General features: G+C 37.2%; 3 protein-coding genes across 3 annotated transcripts; 1 reads left to right on the forward strand and 2 right to left on the reverse strand.

Moving 5' to 3' along the window:
* Nucleotides 1–1,926: 1,926 nt before the first annotated feature.
* Nucleotides 1,927–4,679, reverse strand: LOC125596547 (probable apyrase 7). Its single transcript, XM_048771619.1, has 2 exons — nucleotides 2,500–4,679; nucleotides 1,927–2,417 (listed from the first exon to the last, which is right to left on the reverse strand). The coding sequence occupies exons 1-2, from the start codon at nucleotides 4,391–4,393 to the stop codon at nucleotides 2,137–2,139; spliced, it is 2,175 nt and encodes a 724-aa protein (XP_048627576.1). The 5' UTR covers nucleotides 4,394–4,679; the 3' UTR covers nucleotides 1,927–2,136.
* A 167-nt stretch (nucleotides 4,680–4,846) lies between these two features.
* Nucleotides 4,847–8,516, forward strand: LOC106401318 (ABC transporter E family member 2). The gene is made up of 13 exons (XM_048771620.1): nucleotides 4,847–5,033; nucleotides 5,334–5,447; nucleotides 5,619–5,704; nucleotides 5,806–5,903; nucleotides 5,990–6,107; nucleotides 6,203–6,292; nucleotides 6,355–6,659; nucleotides 6,737–6,932; nucleotides 7,018–7,203; nucleotides 7,290–7,559; nucleotides 7,633–7,878; nucleotides 7,971–8,105; nucleotides 8,215–8,516. The coding sequence occupies exons 2-12, from the start codon at nucleotides 5,345–5,347 to the stop codon at nucleotides 8,088–8,090; spliced, it is 1,818 nt and encodes a 605-aa protein (XP_048627577.1). The 5' UTR covers nucleotides 4,847–5,033; nucleotides 5,334–5,344; the 3' UTR covers nucleotides 8,091–8,105; nucleotides 8,215–8,516.
* Nucleotides 8,427–11,508, reverse strand: LOC125596546 (pentatricopeptide repeat-containing protein At4g19220, mitochondrial-like). Its single transcript, XM_048771618.1, has one exon. The coding sequence runs from the start codon at nucleotides 11,487–11,489 to the stop codon at nucleotides 8,577–8,579; it is 2,913 nt and encodes a 970-aa protein (XP_048627575.1). The 5' UTR covers nucleotides 11,490–11,508; the 3' UTR covers nucleotides 8,427–8,576.
* Nucleotides 11,509–21,016: the final 9,508 nt, after the last annotated feature.

A 21,016-nucleotide genomic window follows, 5' to 3' on the forward strand; every position in this document is an offset into this window, starting at 1 on the left:
TCTTACTTTTTCTTTTTAGATTATGTAATACCAGAAAAAGAGTAAAAAAATAAAGATTGTGAAAGCGCGGATCAAAATCTAGTTAAACATAAAATATTAACTTTGTTTCATTGAGTAGTTGTTGTCACATAACGTTCACATTTCTTTCATTTATTTTGTGGGTGATTTCGTTTATTTTCTTAAACCTAATATAAATTCTTTTCTTAAACCTAATATAAATTCTTTTGGGCTTTACCTCTTTAGTCCAATACCAAATTGTAATTGACAAACAAAAAAAAACGAGGGGGTAAGAAACCCTAAACCAGAGTAACATAGATCAGCGAGTCACGGAACAAGAACACGATGACGGCCGCGGAGGAAGAAACCCAAAATGTTGCTGCTAGGAAGGAGAGGAGGAAGAAGAATAAGAGGGCTTACAAGGGTAAGTAGAGGGAGAATAAGAAGAGGAAGCGGGGTGGAGCAGAAGAAGAAGAAGATCACAAAGCCTCTACCTCAACCCGAAGAAGAAAAAAAATAGGAATAAAAGAAGACGGATGAATGAAAGGACGCCGATAGCAATTACTCCTGAAGATGAAGATTTGATTGATAAGCTTAAGAGTAAGTCCACCATATTTCTACTAGATTTTGAAAATGTCAACTATCCCACTTCTGGTATTTATGACATGAAACTAGCAAACGAAGGTTACAGTGGGATGTGTACCTCGATGTGTTTGTGGGCTACAGTACCAAAAACAGCCGGGGAGAAATCAGTGTAGCATATATTTGTATCTTGAAGTTCAACCTGATATTCCTCCCCATCCTCCCCAGAATTTCCTCATCAACGGAAGAGTGAAAGGAATGTTGACTTATTTCTTCTATGAAAAAAGTTGTGATAAGAAATGTTCAATTTTTGTGCTCTTGCGACAATTAACCGATCCCTTCGGATAATTAGTCCAACGATAGCTATAATGTCATGAAGCTCCTTGTAATGATCAGAGCTTGAATCGGTCATCAGAATAAGAATTATGCCAAAAATTAACATACATTTTGGAATAGTAAAATTTATATCCAAGATAAGAAAATGAAATGCTTTCATAAAAATTCTCGTAGAATTGAGAATGAAATTTAGTTAGCCTAAGAAAAAAAAAGAACTAGTATTTCAATACATTTTTGGCCTATTAATTTGCATCCCAAAATTCATAATTGTCTCAAAAAAGTCATGCATCCCACAGTATATGATTCAATAGAAATCACACAAGGGTAGATTGATCTGTCTTCCGACTATTTTATCACCTACTTTGATTTCACGTCCATAGAATTTAATTTGATATTGTTTTGATTGGACAAAAAAATTAGATATTCTCACATACTTGTTTTCGGTATCCGAAATATATCAAAAATACTAAGTTGTAGTTAGAATCCCTAGATCATGACAACAAATCAATGAAGTTAACCAAAATGGTAGTATAATACACTACCTCTTTTTGGAATAATGAATATGTTGGGAGAGGCATTGGTCAATGGAGCTAGACCAGACAAAGGTCATTCATGGATACTAAATACATCGCGTAACCATCAAGTAAAGTAGTAAACAAAAACAAATAAAAATGTAGCATTAAAAAATAATGAATCAAAGAATCAGACATGAGCAATGAGCACTATTGTTGGGATTTTGAAAGTCCATATCTAACTCTATATTATTCGATTAATACGATATTGTCCACTTTGAGCATTAGAATCAATTCCACATGTGGATATCTCTTTATATATTAGAATTAGACATTTCTTTATATATTAGACACTTTTTATCTAATTCTTGAATGAATTATTGAGTTTACTGATGGATTCACTGGAACTCCGAAAGAAAATAGAGTTCTCACAACTTCCAAGTGTCCCTTTTGGGAGGCAAAGTGAATGGCAAAAATGGTTTAGAGGAAGAGAGTGATAGATCGTTGAATTGGTGTTAAATTAGTAAATCACATAAGTATATCAATGGTATAGAATGAATATTACATGTCAACTGAAACAGATAAACATTTTGCTCTCTCATGAAGATTTCCTTTCTTTTTCTTTTTAGATTCTATAAAACCGGAAAAGAGGAAAAAATAAATAGTGGAAGTGATTAAAAAAAAAAACCGTACCAATAAACGTCTTCTACTACATCTTGAGCATGTGTGATTCAGCGAGCGACGAACTAAGATCTTCTCGAGACTGTGATCTCCGGCTTTGGAGACGCATTTGACTCCTGCGAGGTGAGGACCAGAAGGAACTACTACCGTCGACTTGCATTTCCCCTAAGCTATCAGAAGAATAACTATGCATAACGCTGCTGCTCGATGAGTACAATGAAGAAGACTCCATGAGCTGTATGCTGCTTCCAAAACTACATGGCCTATGCGGTGAACTCCTCACAGTTGGACTCAACGGTGTCTTCACCCCTGAATGAGAAAAACAAAGCTTTTAGGAATCAATATCTTCAAGAACAGGCCATAACTCAAAGATTATGCAAAATTGAATTACCTGGGCTCATAGGACTCCATCGCTGGAACTTGAAAGGAGACGGAATGTTAAGGGAAGCGCTACTGTGTCTAAAAAGTGGGAGATATGACTTTCGAAAGAATCTTGGCATACAGTTGCTGACGCGTGACAGTGCACAGAGAAGCAGAAGCAATGAGACGAGCAAACCAGATATAAGGGCTATTGGGTTTATCTTCATGCTCAGAGTCTCATAGCTCTTTAGCCCCAATGTAGAAGAAGATAGAGCCTTCCCTGCTTCCAAAATAGCTACTCCGAGTGTCCAAGTTATACTCCCAGACCCAATTACGATTTGCTTATCCGTAATATACAAACCTTCTCGTAACAGGGAGACTATGTATGGCGCTCTAAAGCAGTACTGTTCAATGAAAGGCTGTGGAGAAACACTGGTTCTGGCAACTTGCCAAGCCTTTTCACAAAACTCCCTACCCTTTTCCAAGACATCATCAAGGGAAGCTTCAGCGCTTAGATTGAAAAACCGGTAGACCACGAAGAATCCGGATACAGCGTAGAACTGACCGTGAGGACGCGGGTAACCATCAGGAAGGGCACAAGGCTGCAAGTCACAATCCGCTCCACGTTCCGTGTTTGACCACTCAGAGCTATTAACAGCAATTTTTGCTAGAGCGCTGCACTCTCCCCAGTTTGGAGCACCAACGAGCTTGATAGGAACTCCTGTCTTCCCCTTTTTACGTCGTCGGACACTGGGAGCACACTGAGAACATATATACTGTCCCTTGTATCCAGAATTCAAACAAGGATGTTTCATCTCCAGTTTTCCTCCAATCAAATCCGATTTATTGACATCTGGCTGCCTCTTCAAAAGATTAACAACAGACCTTTCAAACGCATCGTTGAGACCATATCCGGCGAGAGAATATGCACTAAGATGATGGTTAACAGACCCAATCCTGAGATTCAGGTTGGTCTCATTATGCGTTCGCTCCTCGTTCTCAAACGTTACCTGCAACGATGAGCCACCTAAGTCAAGTGCACCAAAGGTTGCCTTCTTTGGCACGGCTCCTAACATGCTCGTTTGGTAATTAAGAGCCGTCCATCCAAAATAAGCTTCCTCTGTACCACTGATGATCTTAACCCACTCCCTCCTACAAGTGAACGGGGACTTCGCCAGTATAGACCACACATTACCCAGAAGCCAGCTTGAATCAGTAGCACGGAGCCTCCGGACACCCGCTGTTGCAAATACGAAGAGAGACGTGGTTCTATGAGCATGCTTGGGGATTTGCTTCTCTGCCCACTGGATAAGCGGTTTTATAGCAGTTTTCAACCCCGATCTGTTGTTGACAAGCTTGTCAAACCCAGGTTCTGTCTCCATCCGATCGTAAGCACGGCCACTAGTCTTTCTAGAAATACCTTCCGTCAGAGACTTCATAACAATGGGGAGACTACTATCTTTCCTGTAATTTATAGATGCCTGGTAGACATAAGCACGAGTCCCCGTGCTTCCGCAGTCAAACACAACATAGTATCTCGACGCTCCCCGAGACCAGTTTGTATAAACATACATGGAGACTATATACACCAGAAGAGCAAACAGAACCAAACACATAAGGATCATAACCGCACGGATCCATTTACGCCCGCTCCTAGATGGATTGGTCCCATTGGGAACACCTCCCTTGTCCTTGGAGAAACTAGACCCATTTGGTCCCCATGTTATATTTTGCGGAGCGAGAATGGCTTCTTCATCAGGATCAAAGCCGTGATAGGAAGACAAGTCTTGGAGAGACGCTGAGTGTCTCAAACCATTCTTTCGTCCACTACTACCAAAACTGATGGAATCTGGCGCTGAGGTTCCTACATCCAGCGATGTAACAGAAGCAGCAGTGAATAGTTGAGTGATCCTACCAAAAAACATGTCTCTCTCTTGCCTACATATACTACTTTATAGAGCTCAATCGAGAGTGATCTGCAGTTGTTAAAACCAACACTGCGATGATTTCGAGAGTTAGGGTGCGGTACCAGAAAGACGCATTGGCATTTTCCCAGCACTAGATCTGCGTCTTGGAAGCACAAAGCTAATCCACGAATCGAGAATCTCCAGCAGATCTGAGGAGGAGTATCGGTGCTGAAACCACGACTCACACCAGAGGAAACGAAGACGAATGAGGAGAACGATCTCTATGGTGGCTTTTGTCCGGTGTTGCTTCTACATTTCAATGTTTGGGGAATATTTGGAACATCTGAAAACATTTGGAGTTGAAACGTAAATAATATTTTCTGTAGTTCCTTTATTCTAAAATATTTGTTGCAATGCTGGGCCCATAATTTGACCGACCCAAGCCCAATAAAAAGCAAGTCGGGGCAAACCTGTCGGAAACAGATGATCCAGAGAAACCCTAACATTGCTTTTGGACAAAGGCATAACTCTGAGGCGCGTGTGCTCTCTCTCTCTCTCTCCGCTGGTTCCTTAAAAGAATCGACACACGCTTCTTCACCTCCATCTCCCTCGAAGCTCAGCTCAGCTCAGCTCAATCTGAATCTCTCAATTATCTCAGGTCCCTTGGCTCTTTTGATTGATTCACCGTTAAATTTTATATCTGGGATTGTATCAAAAGCTTCCAACTTTCTTCAAAATATCTTCTAGTTACCTTAAAAAAGGTTTATAGATTTTATCCCTTCTATCACTCGGGAAAGTGTCAACGTTTGTCGCTGTATAGATGAATTTTTTTTTGGAAAAAATAAAAAACTTGCTTCACCTGTTTATTCGAAGTATTGAATTTGCGTTTATCCAAGCTTGAAATGAATAGTTTGTTCTGCTATCAGATTGTGTATTGAATATATTTGCTTCTTTTTAGATATTTGAGAGATGGCAGATCGGTTGACACGTATTGCTATTGTGAGTTCAGACCGTTGCAAGCCAAAGAAATGTCGCCAAGAGTGCAAGAAGAGCTGTCCTGTGGTCAAGACGGGTGCTTTTTTTTTTTCTTACTTATTCGAAGATTAAATTCTTATGGATATGTCTAGTTATTGCGTAGTGGTTAAGGTTACGTGTGAAGCCATTAGTTTGTAACTTGATACTACCGACTTGATGTTTTTTATGATCACTCTAAAAATTTTAGTGCCACTTATGTTTATCTTAGGAAAACTTTGCATTGAGGTGACTGTTGGTTCCAAGCTTGCTTTCATCTCAGAGGAGTTGTGCATTGGTTGCGGTATTTGTGTGAAGGTATGTCTGAATATACTATTTCTGATTCCGCATATATACCTATGTACATGTAGCCATAACTGGGACGCTAAATAGATTTTTATGTTGCTTTACAATTGCAGAAATGCCCATTTGAAGCTATTCAGATCATCAATCTTCCCAGAGACTTAGAGAAAGACACGACCCATCGTTATGGTGCAAACACTTTCAAGTTGCACAGGTTTGTTTATCTTTTATTTCTTCCTTTGAGAAAAACTGATTCCTCTCCTAGTTTTAAGACAATTCAAACTATGTCTTTACTTCCAGGCTCCCGGTTCCAAGGCCAGGTCAGGTCCTAGGGTTGGTTGGGACAAATGGTATTGGAAAATCAACCGCTCTGAAAATTTTGGCGGGGAAGCTCAAACCAAATTTGGGCCGTTTCACTGTAATAGTCTCTCCTCAGTTTCTGAACTTTTGTCTGAAAATTGCATCTCTGGTCTCTGGACTAGTTTGATTTAAATAATTCTCTTTATTGTGCAGAATCCTCCAGACTGGCAAGAAATCTTGACTCACTTCCGTGGGTCTGAACTTCAAAACTACTTCACCCGTATTCTAGAAGATAATCTAAAGGTATAATTGTAAATTGACCTTTCATTGAATGACATAAATTGAGATTTTGGTGTCCACGACAGGCCATTATAAAGCCTCAGTATGTGGACCACATCCCAAAAGCTGTGCGAGGCAACGTTGGAGAGGTCCTTGACCAGAAGGATGAGAGAGACAAGAAGGCGGAGCTCTGTGCTGATCTGGAGCTGAACCAGGTCATTGATCGTGACGTTGAGAATTTATCTGGTGGTGAGCTGCAGAGATTCGCCATCGCTGTTGTCGCCATACAAAACGCTGAGATTTACATGTTCGATGAGCCGTCTAGTTACCTTGATGTTAAGCAAAGACTCAAAGCTGCTCAAGTCGTCCGTTCCCTCCTTAGGCCTAATAGGTTTTGAATTTTTCCATCTTTTGATTATTTTGGATATAGAATAAAGCTACTTACAGTTATTTTCCTTTTTCTTCCAGCTACGTCATTGTGGTGGAGCATGATCTCAGTGTTCTTGACTACTTGTCGGATTTCATTTGCTGTCTGTATGGGAAACCAGGAGCCTACGGTGTCGTGACTCTCCCCTTCTCTGTTAGAGAAGGAATCAACATTTTCTTGGCTGGGTTCGTTCCCACAGAGAATCTACGTTTTAGAGATGAGTCGCTGACCTTCAAGGTAAACTTCTTTCTTTTGATGGTGATGTCGCTTCACAACGGTAGTCAGTAACTCTGTCCTTAATGAGTTCTTCTTTTGTGGGAAGGTTGCTGAGACTCCACAAGAGAGTGCTGAAGAAATACAGTCGTACGCTAGGTACAAGTACCCAACCATGACCAAAACTCAAGGAAACTTCAGGTTGAAAGTGACGGAAGGTGAATTCACCGACTCTCAGATTATTGTTATGCTTGGGGAGAATGGTACTGGGAAGACAACGTTTATCCGGATGCTGGTATTCTCTTCCTCCGTTATAATCCTCTCTTTTGGTTAAGAGTTTCAGACTCCTAAACTTGTATTAATTGGTAAAAATTTTAACAGGCGGGTTTGTTGAAACCAGACGAGACAGAAGAATCAGACATAGAGATACCAGAATTCAATGTTTCTTACAAGCCACAAAAGATCAGCCCCAAGTTTCAGAATTCAGTTAGGCACTTGCTACATCAGAAGATTCGGGATTCTTACATGCATCCTCAGTTTGTGTCGGACGTGATGAAGCCGCTTCAGATCGAGCAGTTGATGGATCAGGAAGTTGTCAATCTCTCTGGAGGAGAGCTGCAGAGGGTTGCATTAGCTCTGTGCCTCGGAAAGGTGAGTATCTTGTGTTGGAAGTTTGTTTTCTTTGTCTCTCAGTGATCTCATGCATACACAAACTTTTGTGCAGCCTGCGGATATATACCTGATTGATGAGCCAAGTGCATATCTGGATTCAGAGCAACGTATTGTGGCTTCTAAAGTCATTAAGCGATTCATTCTCCATGCAAAGAAAACTGCATTTATAGTCGAGCATGACTTTATAATGGCTACCTATTTAGCAGACCGGGTCATTGTCTATGAAGGACAGCCATCCATTGATTGTGTTGCAAATTGTCCTCAGTCACTACTCAGTGGGATGAATCTCTTCCTATCCGTAAGTCTCTTATACCCCTCTTTAGTTATACACTTCATGAGCAAGCAAAAACATGACCTAATGTATGCTGCTAATGGTTTTCATTTATACAGCATCTAAACATCACCTTCAGACGGGATCCCACCAATTTCAGACCAAGAATCAACAAATTAGAGTCGACTAAAGACAGGGAGCAAAAGTCTGCTGGCTCATACTACTACTTGGACGATTAAGGCAACTACCATGAGGTTCTTAATCTCTAAAATACCAATGTTGTTTTTATCAATCACACAGCATTTGATAAGAGCCAATATCTGAAATGTTTGTTCTCTATTTATTTCCTTTGTGGATTCACAGAACATAGGGCATGATCTGGATATAGAAACATTGTCTGAATTCCATGAAGGTCTTTCGCTCTGAGGAAGTTGATCTATGAGCTCGCAACCATCTTTTTCCGAGGTCCTAAGGAGATGTTTCTCTTCTCAAGCTTTTGATTGTCTGTTCAGTTTTGCTACTCAGATTTTGCTGTATACTTCGCCAGGTTTTTTATTAACTGAGCAATAAAACTCTTTGAATCTTTTTAACTATTTGTACTTTCTTTACTGTTGTAATGTTATTATTTAGATTTTACAAGGAATGTACTGCCTATTACTATTTTATCTACTTCTCACAAAGCCTAAACTAATCACTGATATATGAAACTTTCAAGAAACATTATCCTACAATCCTACACTAATGTCAATACTACTGTAACCAGGAAGCTTCTTTAATGCTTTATCCTCCACCGTCTTCCGTAGCCGCACAGCTTCTTCCCAGCCTCCCAACCTAACATATGTATTCGACAATGAGACATAGTAAGATGCATTGTCTGGTTCCATTTCGAACAAAACCTCTGCAGCTTCTTTCCCCAACTCTGTATCTCCATGATAGTTACAAGCACTCAGCAAAGCTCCCCATACACCTGCTTTCTGTGCCTCTCCGATCCCTTTGATGAACTCATAAGCTTCTCTCAGTTTCCCTGCCCTGCCAAGCATGTCAACAACACAAACCCGATGCTCTGTGACTGGTTTCACCCCGAATTTATCCTCCATCTGGTTGTAATATTTTAGACCTTCTTCTACAAACCCTGAGTGGCTGCAAGCTGACAGTAGACTGATGAAAGTGCTCTTGTTTGGTTCCATCCCTGAGATACTCATTTCATTAAACAATTCCATAGCCTTCTCTCCCATTCCATGGAATCCATATGCAGAAATAACCGAGTTCCAAGCAGCAATTGACCTCACTCCTGAGTTTCTAAACACCTTCATGCCGGTTTCTACCCTCCCGCAGCTGCTGTACATGTCCACGAGCGCGGCACAGATGAAAGGGTTAGCTTGAAACCCACGGCGGATGAGATAACAATGCGCCTGCATACCATATCCTGTAGACCCGAGCTGAGTTGAAGCGGAGAGAAGGCCAACGAATGTGATCTCGTTCGGCTCTACCTCGAGTTTTCTAAATAGCTGAATCGCTTCGGGTCCAGCCTTGTTCTGAGACAAAGTTGATATCACACAGTTCCAGGAACATAAGTTAGGGTCAGAGATCAAGCCAAAGACCTTCACTGCACTATCGATGTCTTTACATCTACCATACATGGTGATCAACGTGTTCTGCAACTGGGTCTCAGACTCTCTCTCAGTCTTAATTGCTAGTCCATGAAAGCATCTTCCTTCTGAGAATAGTCCGAGGTTTCCACATGCCGAGATAGTCCCCAGAAGAGTAATCATGTCATGGCTAACTTTCCCTTCATGGCTCATTGCTCGAAACGCTCTCAGTGATTCTGAATGGTGACCATTCGATGCACAGCCATAGATAGCAGAGTTCCAAGACGCAAGATCCCTAGTTTCGGATATCATCTCTAACAGCAAAAACGCTGAAGGTAGGTCCCTGCAGCCGATGTACATGTTTATAACTGAATTAGCTGAAAGGATATTATTCCCAAATCCTAGCTTTAGCTGCCAACAATGTACTGATTTGCCAAATATGAGCGAATCAGATGAACAACAAGACGGAAGAATAGCCAACACGGTTGACAAGCTAAACTTTGAACGAGAATACTCACTGACAACTTCCTTGAACAGAGTCTTAGCTTCTTGCGTAAACCCGTTTTGCACAAAAGCAGATATCATCGAATTCCACGAAACCAAGTCTCGGTCAGTTGCTATCTTGAACAACAACTCAGCTTGCCTTGTTAAGCCACACTTGCCGTACATATCAATAAGGCTGTTAACTACCACTAATGCTCTGGACTGCATCTCCCTGCGAACAGTGTAACCATGAATTGATCTCCCCTCTCGTGACAGACACATATCACCACAAATAGAAGCTACTGTAACCACCGTGGAGATATCAGGATGAATCCTATTCAACGACTGCATTTCCTTAAAAATACCAAATGCTTCTTGAGACATCCCGTTTGAAGCAAAACCATTAAGGATTGCGTTCCAAGAAATCACATCCTTCCAAAATAATTTCCCAAACACGGTTTCTGCAGCATCGATATCCCCACATTTTGAGTACATCGAAATGATCGAGTTGGCCACAGAGACATGACCTTCTGGGACATAACCTGATCTAATAACCATCCCGTGGAAGGATTCACCTAAAGAAAGCTCTTCCAAAGAAGCACAAGCTGAGATAACACTTGAAAAAGTCACATTATCAGCTTCTTGTCCTGAAACAGTCATCGACTTGAAATACTCCAACGATTTCCAGTACTGGCCATTTGCAACACACTTTGTCACGATTGTGTTCCAAGAAACAACGTCTCGGTGTTCCATACGCGTGAACACACGCTCCACAGAGCTCAAATCCTCGCCTTGTGCGTAAATATTCATCAACGCATTGCATAAGTTATTATCAGACACCAAACCAGCCTCTATCGCCAAACAATGAACCACTGGACAGACTTTCGAAAGGTTTAAACTCGATGACGCAGACAGTGCAAGTAACAGTGTTGTCGAATCAAACCCAGTCCCCTTCTGAATCATCTCAACGAAAACTCCAAGAGCTGCCATGGAACGACCATTTTGGTTCAGAGCAGTGATCACACTGTTCCAAGCAATCACATCTTTCACTTTCAGCTCACTAAACAGACCCAAAGAAGACACAAAGTCCCCTGCTTTACCGTAAAGCGTCAGGAGCTTAGAAGACGCATGCAAATCTTGAAGAAACCCACTCTTCAGAGCAAAACAATGGATGCTCCTCGGAGTCTCTGCCACCGCTCTCATCATGGAGGATCTAAGTAAATCTCGAACGAACATATAGCTGGACTCCACCGTCTTATTATCTCGGTTACGCATTTCGTCGAACACCTTATGGTCAATAAGAGTATCTTGAGACGAAAAAGCTGAAGTGAAGGATCGCTCATGTTTTTCTTTAGTGATGTGAAAATGGGAAGAATAGCAACCGGAAAGAAACTTCCGGCGAGGAAACGAGCGCCTAAAAGAGTAGATTATGTGACCGGAGCAATAAAGTCTCAGCTTTTCCGGTGAAATTGTAGAGTTTCTTACCATCATCCAACACCTGGACATGGGTTTCCCGGCGGCGACAAAACCATTTAAATTTTTTAATTGGGCCTTTACTGGGCTCATTTCATTGAGCCTTTTTCTTAAATTGTTTTTTTTTTCCTGACACAAATGTTTTTTATAAAGTACATGCATGCATGTCTATTGTCTTTGGTTGGTTGGCGAGTAGTTTATTCCCTTTGGGACATGAATGCTCATCTTATTCTTTTCAGACCATTTGTTTATAAAAATTAAAATAAATAACTAAGAATTCTATAGTTTTTAAACACTATTTTATTATTGTATTACAAATTATGAAAATTATTAAGAGACAATTCTACAATCAATAATTCTATTTGTTAGAATTTACGTCCAACGATTCTACTTTCACCAATGAACCATATTTCCACTACTAGTTTGAAGTACAATCATACAAGGGCTCTTCAACGTATGATTCTTGGGGATTAAACTAATGTCTCCAAGACCCCAATGGTTTAATAGTTTATCAATTAATAATAGTCGACGAGATCCGTACTGTACTCGTTAACTCTCCCGAAAGCATTGCATATCATAAGTTTCGTGTCCCCGAAAGCATTGCCTATAGTATTTTTTTTTTTTATTATTGCATTGACCATTTTCGTGTAATTCGATATTAATTCAATCTTTTCTTTATAGACCACATTAATAAATCTTGTTTAAAATGCATTAACTGCCGTTAACAAACTACTACGTACATATTTTTGTTAATGCACATTGACTTTCTATTTGACTTTGAGATCGATGTACCTGTGACGTACACCTGTTTTCATTCTCATCAAACTAAACGTAACCACGTGGCTTCTGCATTTACTTGTATTATTGATCAATACACTAATATTAAGCTTGCATCAAAGTCAAAAGAATATTTTTCTTGTTTTTGTCGAGAAAAACAGTTTACTATAATGAGTCACGACGATCGAGTTGTTATAGTTTTGAGTTTCGCAATAATACATATGAAGGTATGGTTGAGTTTTTGCATTCAGCTTATTATAATAAGAGTTAATTTGTCGTAACTGAGTTATGTGTGCAATAATTTGATTATGCGTTGACAGAAGGTGTTGAGTAATTATATACTGACTATACCTTCTAAATAACTACGTGTTCCTATCATAAACACTGTTAAGAAGTTTATAGGAGTGCAAATCAAATTGTAAAACCATGATCGGTAGGCATGGATGAACTTTGCTAACATGATGCAATTGACGAGTTACATACATATTAATTTATTTAATTATTGATAGTCGGTCAATCAATACTGGCTAAATACTTCTAATCACATAGTTAGTTAAATCAGATTTGCTAATTGCATAAAGTCTGATATATATCAACTTGTACACGAATTGCTGCGTCACTTTACATTGGGCAATCTAGTGTTATTCTTATAGCTTTATATATGCCTTATATACTTCCATAACTGCTTTATCTATCATAGCATTGTAATTTCGTATATTCGTAAAACCAGCAATTGTTAATGAATATAATTTTTATTGGAAACGAACGAGTTATATACATTATTAATGTAAATTTTATTAAATAAAACTCGACAATAAGAACCACAAACTGACAAAAAAAGGATCAGCATATGAGCATAAGAATATTGAAATGCAAAATTATATATATTCTAGCATATTAAAACAGATAAATTTTCTCATAAATATATTGGTGTGACAACTAGCAACTTACGAGTAACAGAAAACTATCCATAGTTTCAACCGATACCGCTTAGCGAAGCCCATTGTTCTCTCTATTTGATTCATTTTCCTACGTCCCTACGTTTCTTTCATAACGTAGTTTTTTTTTTTTTGGTAGGCGACAGGGAACAAAGGTCCCCTATCATTTATTCAAATCCAAACCTATTACAAATAAACTTGTCGGGACCTAGCAATCCCATAAACATCATCCAACAGGATGGAAGCAACATGCTCCGGAACCAACTCAAAGTAATGAACACCAAAAGATAAAGAAAACGCATAGTTGGCTAATCCATCTGCTAGACAATTAGCTTCCCTATACACATGCGAAATTTTGACTAACCAGTCTCTCGAAATAAAGCCATAGCACAAGCGTACTAGGAATGACAGGGGATGAGCATCATGAATCCCTGTTTTAAGAAACCCCACCACAGTTGCAGAATCAACCTCCACCTCTAGCCTCCGTATCCCATTTTCCCATGCTATAGCGAGGCCGTAATAGACACCCCACAGTTCTGCTAATGTAGCTGAGCAGATACCTATATTAACCGCGAATCCTCCTTTCCACTCCCCATTCTCATTGCGCATAACTCCACCAGCTGTAGCCAGTCCCGGATTTCCTCTGGAAGCTCCATCAGTATTTAACTTGCACCATCCATTTGAAGGTCTTCGCCATTTGATATGTCGCTCTTCACGTAGGCCAACAGCTGAATGTAACCTCAATTTATTGTTCGCTAGAATCACCTCATGCGTCTTGTCCTTAACAAATTGAACTCTATCCCGACATTTCCCGGTTTCTCCAAAAACATATCCACACCTTCATTTCCAACACCACCACACTGTCAATGCGAACATTGTAGGCCACCGCTCCCCATTAGCTGACTGAGCACTTGTTAAATTTTCATAAAGCCATTGTAAGAGTGATTGATCAAAGAATCTCTATTGTTTGCTCGGATCTACCAGCCTTCTCCAAAGTCCCATTGATGCCGAACAATCGCGAAGGGTATGAAGGATTGTCTCATCGCCGTTCTTACATAACTGACACATCCCATTGTCACTCAAATGTCTACGCTTCCTCTCCATGTTTGTCATGATAACCTGGTGAGAAACCAACCATAAGAAGACTCTGACTCTCTCTGGTACTATCACACGCTACACTCTATCGTAAAAAGCATTCATATTTGGCCTCGGTTTCTCATCTTTCGTCAATAATGCATACGCTGATTTGACTGAGAAGAGTCCATCTTTACTGCCTCCCCACGACATTCTATCTCTAGCTTCTGTGACGTCATCAATTACCACCGAAGCCAGACATAGCCTATGCTCCATTGAAATATACGGTTCAATACATTGTATTAACCATCCTCTCCCACTCTGCCATAAGTCTCGAGCCTTTTCCTCCAATAACTCTTCCGGAATGTCCACTGTACTCAGGCTCTGTAATGGCTCATGCATCAGCCAATTATCTTTCCAGAAGCGTACTCTGCAACCATCTCCTAGAATCCAACAAGTGCCTGGAACCACACAAGCTCGAACTCCCAGTATTATACTCCTCCATGTCGGGGACCAAGTTCCTTGAGGTACCAACCATGATGATTCATGTATCTCCCCTACCCGAAACTTCTTGCGCAAGATCTGTACCCATAAATCGTCATGTGTATTCAACACCCTCCAACCGAGCTTCGCTAAGAGAGCAATATTCATCTCCCAAGTAACCAAGTGTTGTTTTCGGTTCCCATCCACACTCCCCCAGATAAACGATCTAGCAATTTTATCTAGTTGGTTCAGCGTCGACATGGGTAAAGCTATCGAACTCATTGTGTGTACCGGGATCGATGAGAGGACAGATTTGGTAAGAGTTATCCTTCCTGCTAAGCTCAAAAATCTTCTCTTCCAACCAGCCAGTTTTGAAGACATTCGCTCAATGACTGTACCAAAAGTCTCTTTATTAATCCTCTTTTGCAGAACCGGCATACCCAAATACTTTCCCAAGTCCTTTGTTGCTTTAATCCCGCTTTCATCACTGAACAGAGTACTAATCAATCTTTGTGTTTTATGGGGCGTAATATTGTTTTTTTGTTGCGTTTTCTCAACTATTTATGTCTTCCTTATTATTATTTTATTACTATAGAAAAAGAGTATATATATTTCGTATATATCGATATTTTGGATGGCAACTAAAATAAATGGTCGGTGAATTAATTTCGAGTTGACTTCTAAGCCCGGTATAAAGAAATGTGTAAATGTTTGTGGGGTTCCTGAAAGCTTAATCGTCATGGCAAAAATTGATTTTGGACACCAAAATTAAAGAGCTTGTGGAAATAGTCTATATATATATACAATAAACATTAAAAAGATAGTTTACAAAAAAAAAATTAAAAAGATATATATATATATAATAAACATTTAGAACAACTCTTCATTTTTACATTAATTTTATATTCACATTATCCATACGAATTAATACAATTATTTTGTCAGCAATTTCATTAAAATTATGAAATAATTTGTTTTTTAGAAAACAAAAAAAAAGTTTAGTTTAAACAGGGAAAGTATAATTTCTCAGGACGACTTTTTCATTCGATTATTAAAACGATAGCATTGAGAAACCAAACCCGTTCTTCTCCATCCAGAAACCTCCATGTACGTAAACCAAGTAAAGAAAATCATTTCGGGCACGTATGTACGAAAATTATATATTTTTTTCAAATGTAGTCCTTGGCGCATATATGTAGTCAAAACTCAAAAGAGGGGATAAATACGAGCATTATAGAAAATGTGAATATTTTCAAATTTCAAATACAAATGTGACACGTGCATTTTCTGATTGGACACTTTTCTAGTTGGTCAAATTTTGTGAACTTGATATGTAAATACTCCACAATCGACATTTTCCAGTCTAATAAGTGGGAACATACAGTAGCTGGAATTTATTCACACCATTTTGATTCTATATCACTTTTCAAATTCAAATAATACTATCGATCAACGATTTGCTAGTCTAATAATTAAAAAATGTCTACATATTTTACCACTCGGATTCAATTTTTATTGAGAATAACTATTTACATTATTCATGTTTATATTCACACCATTTTGATTTTATATCAATTTTCAAATCTAAATAATATTATCTGATGTTTTGTCGATCTAATGGTAAAAAAATGTCTAATAGATCAGATCCGGACATACGGTGCTCTTCGGAGAATCAACTCATCTGACCATCACTTAATCTAGTTTTAATGTGTAGATTCCAAAAATATGACATTATGCCACTCAAATTCAATTCTCGTTAGAAATAATTATTTACATTAATTGGGTTTATGGCAAAGAGTTAAACCCACTTTTTTTAAATGGTGGCTTTAGTGGTAAAAAAGTTGGGGCATAGTGTAAACTCATCTGTCTTGAGTTCGATTCATTCTAGGAACAAAATCATTATTATTTGGTCAATATGAACTTGGGTTTCAGCCCATTTAATTTACATGGTAGTACATTAACAAATGATTTGGCTACAGCTTGGTATTAGTCGAAAGATATTTCAAATTCAAATATAATATAAGTCTAGTAACATTAAGTGGATTTCTCCCAAGACCGATTAGATCTGCCGATAGAACATATTAAAAAAACAATCCCATTTGATAAGGCCCTTGTTTTGGCGTCTTGAAACTTTAATTTCATTGTAACATAAATTAACATATATATATATAAATTAACATATTGTCCAAATTGGATTAAAGTTAGGTTTTAGAATGTAAAAGATAATAATATAATATAACACATTGACACTATTCCAAAAAATCAAGAATGGTATTGTTCAAACGGTTAAACCATTAAAACAAATTTTATATAGTTAGATGTTTTTGAAAGTAGATACTATTCGTCATCATTATGTTTGCATGGTACAAATTAATAACTTTCATAACATTTTTCATATTTGACTTGAGAGTATATGCACTCGTATCTTTACCACTGAATCACGCAAGTCAATTTTACTTATAAAGATCAAAATTTCAACCAACCAAGAAATAACCGTAGCTGCGTTAGATCAGAAAGATAGCTAGCGATATCAATTACAAAACATCATCTTATTCACTGTTCTCTTTCTGTAACAGATTATATATAAATATTCATTGAGAAATATTCCCTTTGTTCCAAAAAGTTAAATTTTCTTGATTTTTGTTCTATAAAATATTTTTTTTTATATTTTATATTAAAAAAACATAATTAAAAAATGATTAAAAATTATTGTTATTAGTTTTAAAAATATATAATAACAATAAATAATAAACTAAATTGGAACAATGAGAGCAACAGATAGGGGATCTGGATCTAGGTCAGAATCCAGACTCATTGAAGGCACAAACCTAGCTAGTACCACCATTTTTATGGAAGAAAAGAAGAGGGAAAGGCAAAAAGAAAAAAATTGGTTAGCTTTTTAGTTAAAATTTAAGAAACGGATTCTTATATTCCGTTAAAAACCTCATCCTAAGAACCTCCAAATAATCATGGTCTAAACACCAACAAAAAAATCATACCGATAATAACATAACACCTATTAAAACTTCTCGCTTTTTACTTTTATGCTCATTTGAGAGCCGTCTCTCTTTTCTCTCCTTATATTTCTCTTCATCTCTCATACTTTTTTACACTGATATCATTATTTTAATAACAAGAACACTTGGAAGGTCTCTACAACAATTTTTTAAAGCCTACAGTCTCTACAACTACTTCCAATCGGACCCAAATCGTGTACGAAAAGAGCTTTTGTTTTTATTTCAAGAACCGGAGTTTTCTACTATTTCAAAAAAAAATGGTTTAGTAACTGTCACTGAAATTGAAGCTGTGTCTACATGCATTAAATGGTTTGTGCTTATTCACTATTGGAGGATTTGATTATCAACTAGATTGTGATAATCCTTGGTCAGAGCTAGCAAGGAAATTAAGTGGTTCTGCAAGTTTTTTGGGTTTGACCTTTTTTGTTTACGTTAATGTCCTCTGCGCATCCGTTGGTTTTTCTTTTGATATTTGTATAACTGTTCTTTTGATATTTGTATAACTGTTGTATTCCCCTTTGTTTAGGGCTTAAGCTTCTGGGAAAACTTTGTTTTCGCCGGGAAACTAGTGTTCCGCTGGCTAAGTGCATCACCCTTGTATCTTATCTTTGAATCTTTTAATGTTATAATGTTTTCAGGGTTAAAAAAAAATAGTAACTGTCACTAACTACACGTATGTGATCACTATAAGCAATATTACTTTTATCTTTCCAATCAAATAACGAAAATGAACCCCCACCCCTTCTCAAAGTCTTGGATCTGCTTTATTTGTAAGTTTTGCGGCTGAAATGGGAGATTAGGGGAAGATATTATCATATACATCATACCATACTAAAATCGTTTGGTAATATATTTGATTATTTAATTTAGTGGAAAATCCTTGGTTGAAAATATATATGCAAGAACATGTACGTAGCCTCCCTACTTCTTTTTTTGGTCAAAGCCTCCCTACTTCAATATCCAGTATTTACATTGAGAAGGATATATATATATATACACATGAGGATCTCGAATGCCTCCACACGGCGCATACGCCATTCCACATTTCTTAATACAAGAAAAATTAATATTCTAGATTGAAACATGTAATTCCTCTGTGTCCCTATATAATAATTATTTTATGAAATAATAATTTTAGAGTCTTTTAACAGTGACATGTTTTATTAGATAACTTTTTGTTAAATCACTAACTTTTTCCAATCATGGTCTATATTTTTCTGAAATTACAAAAAAGAAATTCTTCTTTTTAGTTATAGAAAAACACCTAAAACACTTATATTTAGCTTGAAATTTTTATGAAATCATTAAATCTTATCAAACATACAATTATAATCTCACAGAAATATATGTACAATCACTGCAAAAAAACTACAGTTACAAGAAAATAATATACCGCCTTAATTTTTTTAAAAATGATACTGCCTTAATTCTATAGCAAAACAAAAAAAAAAAACTAAAACTACACATTGTTTCAATCAACCTCTTATTAAATACAACTTTTAATATGTAAATATATAAGTGGTTGTAAATAATTGATATAAAATCTAAGATCCCTTTATATAAACCCTGAAATTCAATATTACTAGGATTAAATAAACTAAAATTTTCTTCTTCTTTCTTAGTTACACATTACCACAGTACCTGTGTGTTGCATCCAAATTGAAACCTAAATTTATCATATTTATTCTGCGACATAGGCGTTCTTGTAGATCCAAACTAAAATAAATTTGGTATAGTCTGCAGCCTCCCTTTTCTTATACTAATTCTCGTAGTTCTTTCAAAATATTTAATAGGTTTTTTAGTCGTTTTAACAACCTAGTATTCTAAATTTGTATGCTAATGCTCTGTTTAGGGCTGGCAAAAAAACTGAATCCGAAGAACCGAACCGAACCCGATCCGAAAAAGTAGTACCGAATCCGAACTGAAATTGATTAAATATCCGAACGGGTACAAAATTTTGGTATCTAGAGAACCGAAACTGAACCCGACCCGAACCGAAGTATTTCGGGTACCTGAATGTATCTGAAATACATTTATATATCTAAATATATTAATTATTTTTAGATTTAATGTATATTAAAAACATCCAAAATATATAATATACTTTTAAGTTGTCTAAAATACTTGAAAATATATACAAATAGCAAAAACTAAATGTCTAAAATAGCTAAAACATACTCTAAACACCAAAAATAGTTGAAATATCTACTGATTCTCTATCAAAAATATTCAATCGAAACCAATTTATATATAATATAGTATTTTATTCACTGATTTTGAGAAATTTAAACTATATATAGAATTTTAAAATTTTAAAAATCATTTAAATTGGTTATCCAAACCCGAACTGAATCCGCAAAGATTCGAACCGAACCCAAATCAAAATTTAAAAATAACCGAATGAGGCTAAAATCTTTAATCTCGAAAATCCGAAACTTGAATAAATCCGAACCGAACCCAAACGGTTACCCGAACGCCCACTCCAATCTCTGCTCATCTAGACATCTACAACGTGTTCTGTCATGCAATTAAAACGAAAAGTTGTAAAGCTTATATTTTTATTGTCTTTATAGAATGTCAACAAGTTAGAAACAATTAAATGTTATACTATAATAATACAAGTTGCAGGCTTGGTTCAGACAATTTTTTTATTTTTTTTTGAAACAAGGTTCAGACAATCGAACTCATCATTGTAACGTCCATTTTTTGTTTTTGTAATTAATGAGACATGATACCGTGTGGGGGCATATAAAGAAACAAATAGAAATCAACGTCAGGACCGGCTCAATATTGTTGAAGATTTTAATCAGTAATATTTAATACATTTGTAATTAAGATAAAACTATATACATATCAAATAATTTTGGATCATTTTCAATTTTATTTATTATTTATTATTTATTATATATAAATATATAGATTTATAAAAAAATTAGGCTATTTAACTATTATTATACGGGGAACACGGACTTGGACCCGGGACAGTCGCACGGCTTATCTCTCCTTGTGAGCCGGCCCTGATCAACATTACTTCTAAATGTCTTTATGAACAACAGTAGTTTGGTACTTGGCAGTAGGCCTGAGACGGATCGGATATCCGGACAATTTTAAAGTATCCGGATCCGGATCCTTATCCGGCGGATCCATAATTTTACTATCTTTATCCGGATCCGGGGTTCTCGGATATCCGAGTGTCGGATATCCTTTTAAAAATTGTAATATCCGGCGGATATCCGGATCCGGATTTGGATTCTTGAAATAAATAAATAAATAATATTTATATATATATAAAATATTAACAATAATTTTAAAATATTACAAAATTTATATA

Source organism: Brassica napus, unplaced genomic scaffold (assembly GCF_020379485.1).
Source record: "Brassica napus cultivar Da-Ae unplaced genomic scaffold, Da-Ae ScsIHWf_1230;HRSCAF=1757, whole genome shotgun sequence".
NCBI classification, from domain to species: Eukaryota; Viridiplantae; Streptophyta; class Magnoliopsida; order Brassicales; family Brassicaceae; genus Brassica; species Brassica napus.